This window comes from Vigna angularis, chromosome 8 (genome assembly GCF_016808095.1).
Source record: "Vigna angularis cultivar LongXiaoDou No.4 chromosome 8, ASM1680809v1, whole genome shotgun sequence".
NCBI lineage: Eukaryota > Viridiplantae > Streptophyta > Magnoliopsida > Fabales > Fabaceae > Vigna > Vigna angularis.
In genome coordinates this window covers 35,067,028-35,084,702 of record NC_068977.1, presented here as the reverse complement: position 1 = coordinate 35,084,702, position 17,675 = coordinate 35,067,028, and the positions used below count along the sequence as shown (strand labels likewise).

Sequence of the window (17,675 nt, the reverse complement as noted above, 5' to 3'; positions counted from 1 at the left end):
TATGTTTTAATTTATATGCACTGAATTTAAAGATAACGAAGGTCAAAATAAGTTTCTATGTTTCTAACCAAACCTTCTTTTAAGAAAAAAATATTTTCGCACTCATAAATCAAATGAGTTCTTTATTAAAAGATTGCATTTAATTAATTAAACTCACGTTTGAAGTCTGTTTTTCTATTACCGAAAATTTTTAACATATAACTGCATGTTTTAAAATTGATTTTCTTATTTAAACGATTTTTTCTTCCTGAACTTGTCTAGACAATTTTTTTTTTAAATTAAAAAATTTCGAAATTAATTTTTCAATCAGTTTTCACAGAAAAGGAATATATAAAAAATGTAAAGTCTATGTATTGAACTCAGTCGATAAAAGGAAAGAAAGAGAAAGAGAATCTAAAACATGATTGTTTGAATTGAGCGAGAGTAAATGAAAAGTTTGCAGTAGATTGTCAATGCGATAAAATAAATTTAGTTATACATAAATATATTTAAAAAATAGTTTATAAAATAATTGAATGATAAATAATAATTTTTAAAAAGCAAACTAAAGTCAAAATAATTTTAAATTAAAATATTTTAAAACTTTAATTAACAAAAAAAATATTAAAATAATTCATCAAATTTAAATTTATTTATTTTAATTAGTTATTTTTTAAAGTAAAACATATTAACAAAATATTAATTTTTTTGATTAATTATTTTAATACTATCATGTTATTATAATATAATAAAATATGTTTATAAGTGGTTATATAATTTACATTTATATAATTTAATTATTTAATGTTAAAATAAAAGAATAAATATTTTATTATATTATACTTACCTTTAACTGATTAGTTCTCTTCTTTAATTGATTATGAATCTTGTTTATATGTAAAAGTTAATAAACAATTTACGCTTTTTCCCAAATTGCAGTAGAAAGTTTTAGGTAAGGATTTGTCTCTTTTTTTTGTGATTTTACATTTCTTTCTTTGGGTTTTCTGTGTTTCTTTTCATCTTTGAAGATAAATACACCTTTAAACTCTTTGTACATCCATTGAAAAGAAATGGCGAGGAAACGACAGAGAAAAAAATGTAGTATAATGGAATTTCTAATTCACAGTATGTTTCTTCGCTCTTATCAACTATAACAAAACAAGCAATTAAGCTCTTCGAAATCGTATACAGCACAAATATAAAATATTTAAACACTCAATGGCCAAGCCAAAGTCAGCATCAGCTTATTCAATTATTACAGAGCTTAATTCAGCCTGAAATATTGCTGTCAATCCAGAGGACATAGTAATGGACAAAGTAGAGGAAAAGGGAGACGTTGAAAAATCCCTGAATAAAAATGTATATTTAAATTACAAGCTATGGAGGTCATTCAACTAAAAATCTAAGCGATATACTTTATGAAATTATACCTCAGCAATTTACAAGCATCGCGATAAAGCAATGTTGAAGCTGAAAATTAATTTAGATATCTATGAATGACCAAAGGAGGACAAGAAAATAGATAAGAGAAAAAAAATTATCCTACATGAGCTAATGGTGGGGCCTGTATGCTTAGCAGACCTTTCGGATGAGGCAGAAAATGAAGAATGACAATGCGTTTATAATTATATTACAGAGAAGTTCTAGCATACCTTAAAGACACTTTCATTTCTTCTTTCAATCATATGTGTGCGCATCCTTCTAAGTTAGATTATTTTCATATATCTTTTTCGATCTTGACCTTAGATTCCCCATTTTCAGAAATATTGCCAGGGATCATACGTGTCGAAGTTGTTGCCAAAGGTGAAACAGAAGGTTTAGTAACACCATTGCTACTGGTTCCATGCTGACGCACTATCACTGAGTTGGCATTTCCTATGCCATTGATGATTGGGTCCTTTTGATTCTCTAATTCATTTCTGGCCAACGAAGAACACTTTGTTTCTGAAAATGAGAATTTATAAATTAGTCATTTTTAACAATAAAGCAGGTAATGAAATTATAGATCAGCCATACCATACAGTAATGTATTTAACACCAAAGTCAAGCCCCCAATATGTAATGTTAGACTGGTGGCATCAGAAATTTCTGAACCATTTGAAATGACAGCCATGTAAAGCATAATAATTTAATTGTCGCAATGGAAGGGTGACGGTCTTCTTCCCAATGCCAACACCAAGGGATTTTTAGAATGTTGACAAAAGTAAAATTATAACGAAAGGGGGAAAGTATTAACTTGCCATTTATTTCTCCCATAGTTATAACCCTATTGAGAAAATCCCTAAACTTCGTTAATACAATCCTTTCTTGCTCAGCATAGACCTCTGTCATTCCTTGTCCATAAGGAAATTGTGAAGATGTATTGCAAGCATGAGCCATTGGCCCAATAGGGGAAGCGGCTGTCATGAACATTGTATCTTGCTCATCACACATCAAGGCTAAAGTCCCTGGAGACATTGGCCTCCCTTTTGGGACATCAGCACCATCTGAACTGGAATCATCTGGGCTGATTTTATCTGTTTGGTTTGCACTCGAACAATCATCAGCTACAGTCTTCTCAACATGACCTTCCTTTTGACTTGGTGGTAATTGCTCTTGACTTGACGAAGCAAGGGAAGTTTCTGTCTGATCTTCTGCATGCTTTTCCATTAAAATTTTCTGGTCTGATCATAATAATAACAATAATTGATGAGAAAAAGTTAACTACAGATGTAAACATTAACAAGGCGGAAGTCATTTGATATGTAATAAAAATCATCAGATGAAAACAAACCTAGCAGGTAGTAACCCCAAAAATTTAATACAAAATGTCCCACGGACCCTATAGCAGCGGTGTTTCATGAATTGCTTCCTCATTATTGTTGTAGAGAATGACAAATGTGTGATGGACAAATGTCATTTAACTTTCCAAAAAAAAAAAAAATAATAATAAAGACGAATTATTTGCTAATGAACTTCAATATCGACTGTTATCCTAATCCACAAAGTAGAGTTTGAGATCTTTAGTTAAAGCGAATCCTTGACGAGCCAAGTTAAAAAGAATGTAAATAAAGAAATTACATGTTGTGTATTATCATGTAATTACAACAATTAGGATAAATACTATTAGAATATGTAATAGTATCTTGATTATATCTTTAGAATAATTTAGAGCATCATAGGTATTAACTGGTAGGACTAGTCAAGATTACTCTCCCTATTTCTTTGGTTTCCATAGTTCCTTATCATCTCATGGTATTTTTCCTTATTTAGTTAGAATTATGATCTAGTATTGGTACGGATAAAGGTTAGTAGTTAGTGCTGTGTATCACACTGTAATACATGTTAATATCAAATTCAAAGTATTTAGAGTCTGTTTGGACAAACTTTTTCATAAGCACTTGCAGAGGAAAAAAATGAAATGAATTTCTCTGTAAGTTAAAAATAAAATTTTAGAAAAACTGAGTTTTTACAAATTAACTTGTGTAGAAAGGAATTTCAATTTTCCTTCTAATTTTGTTTCTGTTAAAAGTGTTAATGGAGAAGCTTGACCAAGGAGACTCCGAATCTCCTTTTCCTCCCTCTATGCCCAAACCCTATAATTTCAACAAACATTAATCCTTGTTTTCGATACTTTTAGTATATGTGATGTTGATAATGTCAATTTATATTCCCCACTGTACAATTGAGACAAATTTTAGCACATCCTCTCAATGAAGAATGAGGAAAACATAATGGACGTTCACAGATAAATAGCACCAGTGGTGACTGGTGACGTAGAATGTCAATTTACCTGAAAGTGTCATTGCAGCTTGTCCTGATACTAGCACCAGAACTGAGCATAGCTCCTTGAGGTGCTGTGGTTGAATAATGTCTGCTAAAAGAGACCTTTAACAATAATCAAGTCAGCAATTAAGTGTTGTAAACTCATCATCATTTCAAATATGTACCGAACATTACCTGTACATAAATTTTGAAGGACCTAATGTTGCAGTTCCAACACGAGCGCCTGAGACAGGTGACAAAGATGAGGAAGGTGCTGGACCTCTAACATGGTTTACCTGCCGGGCATTATAAAAGTGTTGAAAGTGTACTAAGTTCAGAAATAAAAAGTGCCCACTAATCATACTGAATTAATGATAGCATTCACTATACATTGCAGCACACGTCATCAAGGCATTGAAACCAAGGCTTTGGCCCTGAACTTAATTGTCTCTATTCTAACCAATTTAAATAAAGGGAGCTGAGTTCAATTTATAAATTCAAGCTTAAATGCATCCTTTAAATAAAATGATAATGATACCAACTCCTAACAAGAACATAGTTTTCTATGTGACTAAAAATAGTTGTGTTTACTGGACTAACTGTTCTCTATTTCACTGATTTAATCGATCACTTGATTTAAAATAAACCCCTATGCTAGTATGAATTGTGCTATGAGCAAGTTTTACCTGTTGTCCCAACTTGCTAATCGATGGATCCTTGGCTGTAGGCCAAAAGAAGAGTTCCTGACCTTTTCTTTTCTTGGATACCGGAGGTGATGAATAGCCAGAGGAACCAATAGCTCCAGTTATGGCAGCATTTGCCGCTTGCTGAATATATGCCATGTTATTTTGATCTCCATGAAACAAAGCCTGCCTTTCTTCACTTCCCTCAAAATTCTTGCAGTCCATGCATTTACAATTTTCAGAACAAAGAATGTTGGCTTGAAAGCATTCACAGTACTTCTTGAGGCACCCAGATTTTTTACAATGACACCCCTTGTTATGTTTTCCTAATATTAAAACTTCCCCGGCTTCCTCCTACATATATTTTCAGTCAGATAGTCAAGACAACAAAAACCACTTTTTTAAAGTATAAAATACAATAAAGATGTTCAAGTTTCAAGACGTTCTTCTTCCACAAGGAATATTAAAGTAAAAAACCTTTATTTATCTGTAGAGCATAAATCAAGGCACTCTTGCCAAATAATTTAATGGTAAGCTCCTGCCTTTCCATAAAAATATACCATGAAAAGTCCAACTTCTTGTTAAGACATACTGTATATAAACATGATTGAAAAATCGAATACATATTTAACTGAGTTACTTTTGAAATTCTCAGCAGATTGTAGCATTTTATATTTACTTTATATCCTTGAGTTGGTACAGAAAACAGATGCAAATAAGGAAAGTAAAAAACAAAAATGAATTTTTTTCATCAAGAAGAAAATTATTTTTGATACATTGACAAAAGGGATAATTGATCACAATTATAACTTGAAAAAATAAAATTCAACAGAGCAAAGGCCATGAACCAACAGAAAATTGATTTTTCACTCAGGCAAAAGGCTTGATTCCATGATTATCAATTACGAAATGCTGCACCTAACCGAAATAGCAATAGCATGCTTTTACTTTACTATGGGGAAAAATCACACGGAAAAAGTGATCTCCCATTACAGAAAATATCCCTTTTTCATAAAATTCCACAATGAACAGAAAGAAACAGATAATTGAAGAACAATCAATGTCTGACATTATCAGAACACAATTCATTATAGTATCCCCCAACAAAAAAAACAGTTGATAAGCACTATATCTAACAGATGTCATTATCCAAACAATAAAACAGTAAAGTTAGGACTAAGCACCCTGCTATCACGTGTTCCATGAGGGCTACTAGCAATTTTGGGCCTAAATGCATTTGGATTGCGCTCCAAGGTAGCTTCAACAGCTTCTCTTCTAGCAGCTTCGTTTTCAACATTGTTGAAACAATTTACACAGTTGCAACCATCACAATATATTCCTGATGCAAAACATTCACAATACCTGCTCAAAATACTTTAAAAATTAGCTTCATAGGGCAAACAGTAAGTTGCAACAACAAAATGTCTTCTGTTGAAGGAAAAAAATTACTGAAGACTGTATTTTTTTTTACATAATACACGTTCAGATTCTTTTCAAATAAAAATATATTGCTGCACCGCAATGGTTCAACTTAACTTTGGGGATGGAACCAATGACATCATCATAGAACTACCCATGCATATATAATAAGGAATTTGATGAGACAGAATAAAAACATTTTTCCAATTTGTTTCCTGGCCAGTAGTGATATTTCCATTTTCCTTGAAATTTTGTATATATTCAATATTAATGAAAGAGAAAGTTAATTCCAATTAACTGGATGCATACTCCCACAGCTAATTGTCTCAAGTTCACCCAGTTAGTTTATAGTACCCTATTCACTGAGTTGCTTAGGTTAACACTTTAAATCTGCCTTCAAACACACCAAACTGATTTCATCTTCCTATATGCATTTAATATTTCAAACATCAGGGAAAATTTCCAAAAAAAAATCAATGGGAGAAACAACTAGGAAAGGAGAAAAAAATGGAGCAAAATAGCTGAGTCCTTAATGAGACAACTTAAACAACAACCAAAAAACTCAAATTTATAAAGTAAAATAAGTAAAACACAGGTATTGATTTTGGACCGAAACCATAACAAAGACAAATAATAAACAAATGAAGTCATTTATGAAAATTCCTTTTTCGTTGATATGAAAAAGAAAATAACTTTGACAGTAGAAACGAGTTACTAATATAATATGAACAGCATCAAGACCACATAGTGTGTTTAGTGTTGAAATGTTGAATTATCAGTGTTACAAATATTATGTTTGTGTATATATGTAATTTAGAAGGTTTAGTATTATTTTTACAATTAGGTAAACTATCATGAGTTCACATATCGAGTCTGCAGAGACTGCATGAGTTTGTGTAAACTTTAGAGTATGATAATGCACATATCCAGATACCGAGAGAGAGAGAGAGTTTTGCTTACAGCTTTAAGCATTTAGAGTGTTTACAATTGCACTGCTTTTGCTTCTTGGGTGTAGCATCTTTCATTTCAAAGTTAGATCTTGATCTAGATTTTGGAGATTCTGGTTTCCTGAAAAAGTATAGGTTAGTTAACTGAAGATCAAAACATATAGTCATTATCACATTCAAAGTTATCATGTACCATTCAACCAAAACTTCAAAATACTACAACTAGGAAATGCCTGTTTTACATGTAGCAGTAACTTCAGAAAATGCAAGCCTTACAATTGTGAAAAGAACAGAGTGAACATTCACATTGCATGAGAATTTTTTTTTTTAGAAAAATCTAAATCATTCACATTGGTCGAGATAATACTTTGGAAAAAATAACCAGACATAGATTGATGTATGTTAGGATACCCCAGTCCTAAAAGTCTCCTAGTTACGTGAAGGTATGGGAGAGGGCCATGGTATGCAACATTACCCTTGCTTATGCAAAGAGGTTTTTCTAGATTGAATCCATGACCAATTGGTTACCATGACACAACTTTAGCATTGCGCCAATTGGTCACTCTTCTAACTAGGGCTTCCATTGTTCCTTTCTCGTGTCCCAACCATTATATGCGTGCTTCTACCATATTTTGTGCCACTCCAACTCCTAACTGTGGTACTTTAAATTGTTTTTTTGATAATTTATAAGATGATACATATCAGTATTGATAAGTCTGCATTGCGTTGTATCCTATTATATCCATATCCAACTTTGTAACAAAACTCATATATCCCCAACATCACACCTGTGTCTTATTGAGTATACACGTGTCATAGATAACAATAAATTTATAATACTTACATCTCATAACCGTACCAAACCATTAAAAGCTCAAACGCGAATTGAAACTACTATAAACAACTTCATAAGTTGTGTTAGCAAGAAAGCCTACAGTTCTAAAGTTCCTTACTAATGCGAGACACTCAAAACAATTTAAACCTCCTACCATCTTATTCCCAGTGGAAGAAGAAACCGCATTTACAGCAAACTAATGAAAACATGTGAATCTGGGTAAAGTAAGAAATAAAGGAAATGATAGATAAAATTTCCATTTTCTACTAGAAAACCAAGGCATCCCATATGCATTAAAAGCTCAGCTCACACAAGAACTAAAATCCTCCGAACAAAACAGTGACTCCCGTGATAAAATGACTGTCACACACTACTTTAAAACTAAAACAAAAATCTCCATTGCATGAACATCCAATCCACGGATTTTGATGTGTTCCTAAGAAGCACACGATACAAATTTCACTCCAGACATCAAAATTCAAAACAGAAAACATACAGCAAATCATTTAAAAAAGAAATAGTTTCAACAAACTCACCCAATCCTCGAATGAGGCGCCTGTGGCGGCAACGGCAACGCCGCCACCGGCTGCTGCTGGGGATGATCCGGCGCGCCCGTGAAATCAAGCTGCCGCGCCAGCTTCTTCGCCGGAACTTCCAGCGCCGCCGTAGACGTTACCGCCGGCGGAACAACTTCCGACGACAACGCATTCTTCGGAGCGATATCTCCTCCTTCTTCTTCCCCCATGGCACGCGAAGCAACACAAAAAAAAAATCCGAACACTCTCACAGCGATTCCCGAATTCCGCCGAAAAAGACCTAGGATTACGGCTATAAAACGAAACAAAGCTTCGATAGCTTCGAAACGCAGCTCGAATTCGAACACGTGCGCGGATTGCGTAGCTCGTGATTGATTACTCCGAGTGTAGCGAAATTGAGAGGCGCGTGGATCCAAACGCAGCGCACGAGGAAACGGAGCTGAAGATAGATAAGGAAGTTGCAAAATTATAGAGAGAGAAAGCGAAGAAGAAGAATAAGAGTGAGATTTGAAGGAGGACGAAGAAGCAGAGAAGGAGAAGAGAGGAAGAAGAAAACGCAACACTAACACACACACTCCCTCTCTCTTCGAAGCTTTTGAAAATTCAATTTAGTTGTAAATATTGAACGGCCAGATCGCGTTGCCCCTTTCATCTGACGATCCACAATGCATCAAATCCATCAACGGTCACACTTCACTGAAGAGTCTCCACCGGGAAGCACAAGGTAATGCCGCAATGTAATTACTTCGAGGAGGAGAAACATGTCTTCTATTTTTTTATAATTAAAATGCGTTATTTCTAATATATAATTCAAAATTTAAAAATAGTGTAAAGGTACGCATTCAAAAAATGGAATTTCATAAATTAATACTTGTAAATCATTTTTCATTTATTTTGCACGGTAAGTTTTAGATATTTTTTATATTTTTGAGACATTAAATATATTAACTTTTATTTAATACTTTTTTCTATAAATTTTTGGAAATATTTATATAAGAATATAATATTACACAAAATTTCAGAAGATATAGAGGTGTCAGTTTAATAAATGTTTAAATGGATACTTTATCAGTTAGTACGGTTCTTTAATTTCTTAATATAAAATGAATAATTTTTTTTAATTTTAAAAGTTGACTTTTTTCCATAGCATTATTTAAGTTGTTCTGTTTCCTTACGAAAAAAGAATTTGATATTATATTTTTAGATTTTATCTTTTAAAAAAGTTTGTGGAATAATAGAAATTAAATATGTCTTTTAATCGTTATTTTTAAAGAAAAACAAACGAGTCCTATCAATCAATCTTCATTATTCTAAAAAAAAGCCTTTATTCTATTATCGAAGTCTTTATTCTCAAATGACAATGTTTTGTACTTCGTTTTACATTGAGATTTTTCTTGTAAATCTATTTTTTTTAATTTATTTTAAATTAATATGATTCTTGTATCCCTAAATATCAATTACTCATATTCACAAATTATTGTTTAAACATTTTATTAACTATGACAAATTAAAGTTACTTGATCTTTTCTTAATAACAATAACAACTTGAAAGTTTAGTATTTATAATTATTTTTTAAAACTAATTAAATAGAATGCCTATTAAAAGAAGAACATGTTTTCATGTACATATATCAATGTAAAAAAATATTAAATCTAGTTTTTTTTTTATAATTGATATACCTTAATATTTATGAATAACATAATTATTTATTTTTCAGGGATTATACGGTGCAACGAGCACCACGGTAGGTAGAAACGGCGACATGTGTGCTTTGCTATGGACACATGGAAGCTTCTTATTGGACGTTGTCGAATAATTGAAAAACGCACGGGTTGAAAACGAGAGATTCTTTTATTATTAATATTTTTTTTTCTGATTTTGGGATTAAATATTTTCTGAAGATTCTTTTTCTCCGTTAAAAGCGAAAATAAAAACAAGTTGGCCCTTATAAATAAAGGGATCCAATGAAGTTGTTGGCTTACAATAGTAAAGCCTAAGAAACAATTTATTCTAAAGAAAAAAGAAAACCTAAAAATAATTATATTATTTGCATAAATTATATAGTAGAGAGGCTTAATTTGGTGAGAAAAGCATAATTTCATGTGAATCTAAAATTACATTCATTATTTGAAATAGAAATTTAATAAAAACTAAATTGATTTGTATGAGAAATTTAGTTTAACTCACTTGTCACTCGAGTTAAACTTATAGAGTTAATTGGATTTAATTATGAGTAATGAGTTTATTTATTTGTTAATTATAACTTACTATACCACTCATAAAGTAACTGACAAGACCATTTATAAGCTTACGCATACTCATTTAATTTTATTTAATTATAACAAACGATATTATTAATTACAAAATATTTTATATACAAATATAGAATTAAAATATAAATGAATTTTTAAACTGTTAATATATGCCGCACTTAAACTTTATCATCTACGACTTAAGAGTCTTCATTCATTATTTTTTTAACTATGAAAAAAAATTAATAGCAAATATATTAATTTTCTTTTGTAGCATTTTGTAATCTCAATTTTACATAATAACAAACAAATTATATATATATATAGAGAGAGAGAGAAAAGAAAATTATAATTAATCGGAACAACTATGATATTTAAACACTCTTTCACACAAACAAATTGTAATTGTTATTCACTGTTTTACAAGCTGCAGGACAAACTGAAAATTAAATGCAAAATCAACTGTTTATTTGCTTTTAGAAGAGTAGCATTAACAATGAAGAGATGCAGCAAAAAGAACACAGCTGTAACTAACATTAACTCCATAGCCACATTAATTATGCTTTTCTTTAAGGATCAATGGACAGAAGGAATGCAATTTACAGAAGTGTAGAAGTCATTATGGATGCCATGTGATAACTGGCTTTCAAAGATGAACTTTAAACATTCGAAAATTGAAGTCTAATTTGTAAAAAACAGAAGTAAATTTATTGATTATTTATTTACAAAAATATTATCATGTATTTTTTATGTATGTTATTTATATATTAGATGTAAATTCAGTGACTTGAATGAGAGTTTTTGTGTTAGTGCACATGAAGAATAATCTGAATTATTTTTGTCAACAGTTACCAAATTAGGCTCTTCCTAATCCTACTGTATAATGTCTAGCTAGCTTTGTAGGAAAATTCTTTGATGGTCTCACAGACATTAACTATCATTGATAATGCAACAGTTTGTGGGGCATTTCCATTCAAGTTAGCAAAGATCACAATAATAGCAACCTTCCGATGTAGCAAGCAATGTACAATTGTATTCATGTGGTGTAAAAAGACTTACAAGGAAGGTTGCAAAAGAAACAACATTTAACTGCCACAAATGTAAACTTCAAACCCTAGTGAGATATTGCACAAGTGTTCATAAACATGGAAAGTAGATTTAGAACACATCATAAACCAATCACACCCAAAAATGTTAGTAGTTTTCCTTGCAGGGTCTAAGTCATACAAAAACTATAAATAGAAATTAAGATGAAGAATATGATAGGCACCATTATTATGCTAAAAGTATTTAGGTGTCGTAGACTCAAATAATGGAAAGGGCAATATTCACTAAATCAAATTCTATATATAATAAATGAATGGTTCAAGATTTTCCTCCTATATTATTATCAAATAGGTCACTAGACTAATTGCCAAAATAAACAAAGAACGTGACCCCAACAAAGGAAAAAGTAAGAAAACTTAAATGAGGTTCTGGCAAATTTTTCTATGTAATTTGGTAGTTCAAAGCAAAGTGGTGAAACATGAATAGAAGATATGCAGAGTATAAAATTTAAAAGAAAGAAAATGTAAAAATTTAAATTATATTCTTAATTCCATGAATTTCATCTTCAATCTCCTAAGTAAAAAAATTTTGGCATGTTGTTTCATGACATAGGAGATTCTTTAGACTCCTTTTTTTTTTCGGGTGAAGTGTGTGAAAGGAGTTGATAATCACTTTTATTTTGGTTTATTTATTCAGATTTCGTTGTCACAACAAAATGAAAAATATTACTAAGGTAAAGGGTGAATCATCAAATGGTATTCAACCTCATCATTTTCATTCTATGAACAATTATTGAGTCCATAAGTAGATTCAAAATGTCAACTTTCTACCGGGATGACAGAACAAATTAGAGCATCCATGTCTATCTACATGAATTTGACTATGAGATTACGCAAGTTATCTTTAAGAACGCCACAACAAAGAACGAACCTACATTCCTTATAAGCAATCTTCACCCGCCAACTAACCAGGTTTCTAAGAGGCTCTGTCAGCAGCAAGCTTGTGTCCTATTTGTTACTTTCAACATGTACACGAGTCAACTCTTACAAAGCCTGTGGGATGCTAATTGTGAAATAAGGTAATTTGAATATGCTGCTTGACTAACTCAGCAAGTTCTATGGACTATCATTATGATTTCATCTTTACACACTCCCATATACCATTAGCCAAGGATCTACTCCCCTCTAATTCAATTTGTGCGAGATCCAGAAGTGAAAGTAAAACTTGGTTCGGTAAAGCAGATGGTGGTTGGTGGCCCCAGCTTGGATACTGATCATTCCATTTTGGTGTGTCCCTTTTGGTTGACATGAAATTTGTTGGGGACAGGAATAGTTACAACTCGTCTCGTTTCAAATTGGGGAACCGATAGCCAAAACATTCTTGCAATCACGATCTTTACTGTTGTCACGGTTTTGCTATATGAATGAGGTATGACCTCCCCCAAGCGGTATTTTTGGCCTAAACTCCATATGCACCATCAGGAAGGGACAGTGCTTGAAATTAACACTCTGAAATCATAAGGATGCAGAATCAGGTCCCAAAAGACCAAGTGCAGACAACAAAGAAAAATATAACAAATAGAAAGATTAAAAATGATAAGGATAATCAATATTCAGGGTGTGTCATGAATCCGGACAACTTGTAAAACAATGCAGCGAGAGAGGTCAACTTACTGGAATGCTTTGTAATTGTCCTTGTTCAGTGATCAGAACAGGCAGGGTTCTCCTTGCGGCAACTGGGATAGATTTTAACTTGTGGAGAGCTTGCTTTGCTGATACACTGGCATAGTGTAAACATGGAGATGTTCTGTACATTATTTGCTTGGTTTCATTCACTGATTTAACGTCATATTGGATGGAGTTTTTAGAAAGTGGATATTTTGATAACTCAGCCAGATACAGCCAATCAGATTCAATCATTTGTCGCACCTTAAGTACTTCATTATGACCAACTACACAAGATGTGCAACAAAAGCTCCTGGCTTCCTCACTCAAATCCATTTCATAATCCACTAAACCAGAAAGTTCATCTTCATCAATTTTATTTTTCAAACTCCATCTGAGAATAAATCGATTCATAAAGTAATAAAATTGTCCTGGCTGAAGCGATTTTCTAAAAGGGGCAACAGTTTCAACTCCATGCTTTGATGCAGAGTCAGAAATGGTCTCAGTTGTAGACCTGAAGTAAGCAGTTTCTTGCTTCTGCAAAGCAAGAATATCATTGTAGGTTGATTCAGTGATTATGTTTAACATTTTGGCTTCGGTCAAAATTAAAGTAGGATTCACATCCAAAAAGTGTACATCTGATGAATCAGGAACGAAGTGATTTGCAAATGAGTGATCATCCTCTATAATTTTTTCTAACTCATTGGCAACACAATGCACTTCTTGTCCATAAGAGAGAGACTCGAAATATTCCATCTTTAATGGCAAAGCACAGTCATCAGAACAGCAGCAGACCAGAAGTCTAGACCCTTTAGAACCAGGATCTGGACAAAGGTAACAACCTGCTATTGTGATAGAGTTCTACAGCATAATTGAAGACAAAATGAGAAGTAAAAAATGTTGAAATTAATTAGATATTTAGATAAACATGTATGTTGTAAAGAAAATATTAGATAAACTTCTGTAATTTTGTTAGGAAAACAATTTGATGGAAGAAAACTTACCTTGCATGGAAATGTACGAATGTAGTCCATTAGCAATTTCATAGCACTGCCTCTGACTTGCCTTTGTCTTTGTGATACAAACTAAAACATGAAATTTGACAGAAATTACAAGTGTAATATATATAAAAAAAAAGGTTCAAAAATAAAATAATCATATATAATATTAGAAGCACCTGTAAGACCAAGGAAAGAAATTTCATCAGGCATATGTCCTCGATTTTCATAGAACAAAGAATCTGTAAATCGATAACAGCATAACCATGCTGCAAAAATAAACCACACAATGATCCCAACAAACATGTTATTAGTAAATTTCAGGGACATAAATTAATATAACTTAAGCAACAAACAGACAAAGGGCTTATATGTATTATTTTCCATAAATCAACATGATATTTAGCTATTCAATAATTAAATTCAAGTGTTATTCAAATAAGCAATGAATGGAATAAGAAGTTAAGTGACACTCACATCCTTGATAATCACAGCTTCACGTATCAAGTTATAGCCAATTTGATCAACATATGTGCGTGTTATTCTGCAAGCAGAAATTATTGCTTGAAGCTCAAACTTGAATTTAGCTGGAAATATTAAAAAAAGAGTCATTTAGACAACCCAGCCTATAGTTTCCATATAAATCATGACTACACCACCTGATCTTCAAGACCATAATAAGATGTTAGTGGATGTATCAGCAAAAACTCAATTTTTAGCATACAGTATAGATGAAAGAAATTAGTGCTGAATGCCAAAGAAACTCCTTATTGAAAGGAGTCTGTCAGTAAACCACACATTAAAACAAGTTTACAGAAGAAAGAGGTAGAGTAGTAGTGACTGAATATTACAGCCACATGAAGTCATTCACAACAGAGATTGTCAGGTGGATAGTTACTTGAGATAGTAAGGGGAAAGAGACAGATTGTAGATGTCTAGAAGGCAATAAATTATAATAAAGGGGGAGCTTGTATAATCGAGTGCTTTCCACCCAAAAGAGATGATTGCTTGAAGATCTTAACAAATTCTTAGAGTAACAATAAAGAAGTCATGAATCACATTAACAAAACTTACAAGATGACAAATTATTCAGCACCATCCGTATTCTATTACGTGCATATAATGGGCTTTGATTAGTAGGGTCTTCCACCCAATCCTCACTACCTCCTTGGCATATCTGTACAGATGACTTTTCTCATCATAATTATCAAGTATGATCACAAAAAGGGCAATGCATATAAAATTAATATCTAGAACCAACCTTGTACATATCTTCCTTTGAAAATTCCAGAAGAGGCCGCACAAGAAGAATGCCCTGGTTTACCTGAACTTCGTCGGAATGTGCATGTGTAGGGAAAATCTGGGAGGTAAAAGGCATGCCTGCAAGTCCAAGCACACCACTATTTCGAGAAAGCCTTAAAATAAATAACTCGGCCTGCATTGTTTCTCAACAATCACTACATGTCTAAAATCTAGAGCAAGCCTTAAAAGGTTACAGGATAATAAAACACCATTAGTCATTTGTCACTCAAAAAGTACTTATTCATAAAATATTGTCCTAGGTATTTAACCACATGCAGACTGTCTATGCCCAAAGATCAATAAATCACTTCATGATCAACCATAAATACCTAGATGTTGAAAAACCATCTTAACTGTGGTCAGTCATAGCCTGCGTTATTGGTGGTCTCTTTGGGAGTTCCTTAATTGCAACCTCTATGGTGGGAATATAATTCTACACCAACTAGTAATATAGCTTTAATAGAATATATATGTAAGTTGGGTACAAACCTCATCTTATAAGATGGTTTTATAGCGTTAAGTTATGCTCAAACCCAATGTTCTAAGACTGGAGTTCCTACATGTGACATGCAATTCATCAAAACAATGTGGGAAAATGAGGAATGGCAGACACACGTAAACATATAGTATCATCAATCAAACCTGATCATCAGCATGATGTGCAATAAGCAATACCCCAATCTGGTGTTGGGCACAAACTTCTTGAAATATTTTGTACCTAAAGTTCAACAAATTATAATCTGCAATTAGTATACTTTATCAAAGTTCCTAAGTTCCCAAAACAGATATATAATACTTCTTCAATAAAATGAACAGATGCAATAACCTCATTTCCCGGGCAGCTTCCTGCAAATGACCCTGTTTTGGTCTTCCTCTTGGCCAATCACAGCTGGCGATCTCACACCTGATTCCTGAAATAAGTGTCTATGCTGTGTTATGTCAGCCAAACTTATAGCTGGAAAAGTTCAAGATCTCGGGTAATGTCCCCACACTATGCATGCCATGTAAAATTTGTTATATCATTCTCTTCGTAAACCTCCAAATTTTTTTATAAACTCTCGTTTATTTATTTAATGTTTATAAAGAATGTCATTCAACATTATTTTTCACATGGACTGTGATAACGTCACGTGAAAATCTAAGATGAAAAGATCCATATCCCATTGATTCAATCACAAATGAAGAAACCACGTTTGTACAACGAACCCATTTTTGAAACTCGTTGAGAAACAACGTTGGCCTCCTCTTTGCTCTCTGCTCGAAGACCATGATCAACAATTATTGCCAGTAGCCCATCTATGAGACCACCATTCTCGGTTGTGACAACATTAGCTCCAGCAGTTTTCCATTCAGCAGTTAACACACAGAGTGCCATACTGTCAGGGCCACCAGAGACTCCCAAAGCTGATAGGAAAAAAGGCATCATAACATCAAACAGTTAATATACAATGCAGTGAATTACTAGTCCATTGCATCATCAGCAAATTGAAAATAGTCTAAATGTTTCAACCCCTTTCAATTAATCAACATTCTACTTTTTAAGTTTGATGCTGACACAACAATAATAAAACGGGCACACACCAAGTCGAGTTAATAGCAAATTTTTTCAAAAAAGATTCATTTTTTCTGTATGATATCAGGCGTGAGACAAAGAGAAGCTGACCAATTCGGTGATGGGGTTTGAGACCAGCCATGGCCATTCGTCTGGAAAATGCTTCTGTGTATTTGGAAATGTCGACTGAACATTGGGAAGGGGAAGAAGGGGAAGAAGGGGAAGAAGACACGCTGAAGCAGCAAGCCAATGGAAGAAGATGACGATACTTATGGTGCACAAGTTTAAAACCAAACGAAAGATTGAAACTTTTTGGTGGGGTTTTGGTGATGGAAGCAAAGAGACCGGTGAGAGTCGTCGGCGAAGATGGGATTAGCCCTCTCCCCATAGCCACTTTCTGTCACACAAAAATTACCAATGAAAATATTTTCCATAGAAATAAATAATTTAAGAATAGCTGCTTCTTTTATTTCTTAATTTCTTAGTCAACTGTGCTTTTTTTTTAGAAAATATTGTAATATTCCTCTTCTTTCTTATTTGTTTTATCATTAATATTGAGTTTTTTCAGACTGTGAACCACTAATAATCTTATATATAATTAAAAAGTGATCATTGCCAAATAATCAGAAATTAGTATAGTAATACAACTTATTTTGTTCATAATTTATAAATATTGTGTAGACATTTAAAAGACCTTAGACAACATATTTTAATGT

The 17,675-nt window shown here is 32.7% G+C and overlaps 2 protein-coding genes across 7 annotated transcripts; both read right to left on the bottom strand.

The window, feature by feature from the left end:
* Nucleotides 1-1,165: 1,165 nt before the first annotated feature.
* On the bottom strand, nucleotides 1,166-8,745 carry LOC108346101 (protein tesmin/TSO1-like CXC 5). 5 transcript variants are annotated; one of them, XR_008244990.1, is made up of 10 exons: nucleotides 8,144-8,745; nucleotides 6,786-6,893; nucleotides 5,591-5,768; nucleotides 4,410-4,760; nucleotides 3,919-4,019; nucleotides 3,752-3,846; nucleotides 2,220-2,642; nucleotides 1,632-1,923; nucleotides 1,410-1,449; nucleotides 1,166-1,326 (listed from the first exon to the last, which is right to left on the bottom strand). XR_008244990.1 is itself a non-coding variant. In XM_017585082.2 (8 exons), the coding sequence occupies exons 1-8, from the start codon at nucleotides 8,350-8,352 to the stop codon at nucleotides 1,893-1,895; spliced, it is 1,500 nt and encodes a 499-aa protein (XP_017440571.1). In that variant the 5' UTR covers nucleotides 8,353-8,745; the 3' UTR covers nucleotides 1,328-1,892. The 5 variants fall into 5 exon arrangements, 2 of the variants coding, with proteins under 2 accessions (XP_017440571.1, XP_017440570.1); XR_008244989.1 differs by having other exon boundaries at nucleotides 1,410-1,923; XR_008244991.1 differs by lacking the exon at nucleotides 1,410-1,449.
* Nucleotides 8,746-12,166: 3,421 nt separating this feature from the next.
* LOC108346143 (uncharacterized) lies at nucleotides 12,167-17,381 on the bottom strand. 2 transcript variants are annotated; one of them, XM_052867562.1, is made up of 12 exons: nucleotides 17,071-17,381; nucleotides 16,614-16,811; nucleotides 16,234-16,318; nucleotides 16,050-16,125; nucleotides 15,367-15,540; nucleotides 15,180-15,282; nucleotides 14,583-14,692; nucleotides 14,285-14,374; nucleotides 14,112-14,192; nucleotides 13,744-13,968; nucleotides 13,117-13,644; nucleotides 12,167-12,951 (listed from the first exon to the last, which is right to left on the bottom strand). In XM_052867562.1, the coding sequence occupies exons 1-12, from the start codon at nucleotides 17,345-17,347 to the stop codon at nucleotides 12,859-12,861; spliced, it is 2,040 nt and encodes a 679-aa protein (XP_052723522.1). In that variant the 5' UTR covers nucleotides 17,348-17,381; the 3' UTR covers nucleotides 12,167-12,858. The 2 variants fall into 2 exon arrangements, with proteins under 2 accessions (XP_052723522.1, XP_052723521.1); XM_052867561.1 differs by having other exon boundaries at nucleotides 13,117-13,968.
* Nucleotides 17,382-17,675: the final 294 nt, after the last annotated feature.

Bases quoted from the DNA above. Each gene is read 5' to 3' on its own strand.
- LOC108346101 (XM_017585081.2), bottom strand. From the start codon at position 8,352: ATGGGGGAAGAAGAAGGAGGAGATATCGCTCCGAAGAATGCGTTGTCG. The intron at 6,894-8,143 runs GTGAGTTTGTTG...ATACTTTTTCAG, and splicing joins GCGCCTCATTCGAGGATTGG to GAAACCAGAATCTCCAAAAT. The intron at 2,643-3,751 runs GTAAATTGACAT...TATTATGATCAG, and splicing joins AGCTGCAATGACACTTTCAG to ACCAGAAAATTTTAATGGAA.
- LOC108346143 (XM_052867561.1), bottom strand. From the start codon at position 17,347: ATGGGGAGAGGGCTAATCCCATCTTCGCCGACGACTCTCACCGGTCTC. The intron at 16,812-17,070 runs GTCAGCTTCTCT...TTTTCCTATCAG, and splicing joins CAAACCCCATCACCGAATTG to CTTTGGGAGTCTCTGGTGGC. The intron at 12,952-13,116 runs GTAAGTTGACCT...TTATGATTTCAG, and splicing joins GACAATTACAAAGCATTCCA to AGTGTTAATTTCAAGCACTG.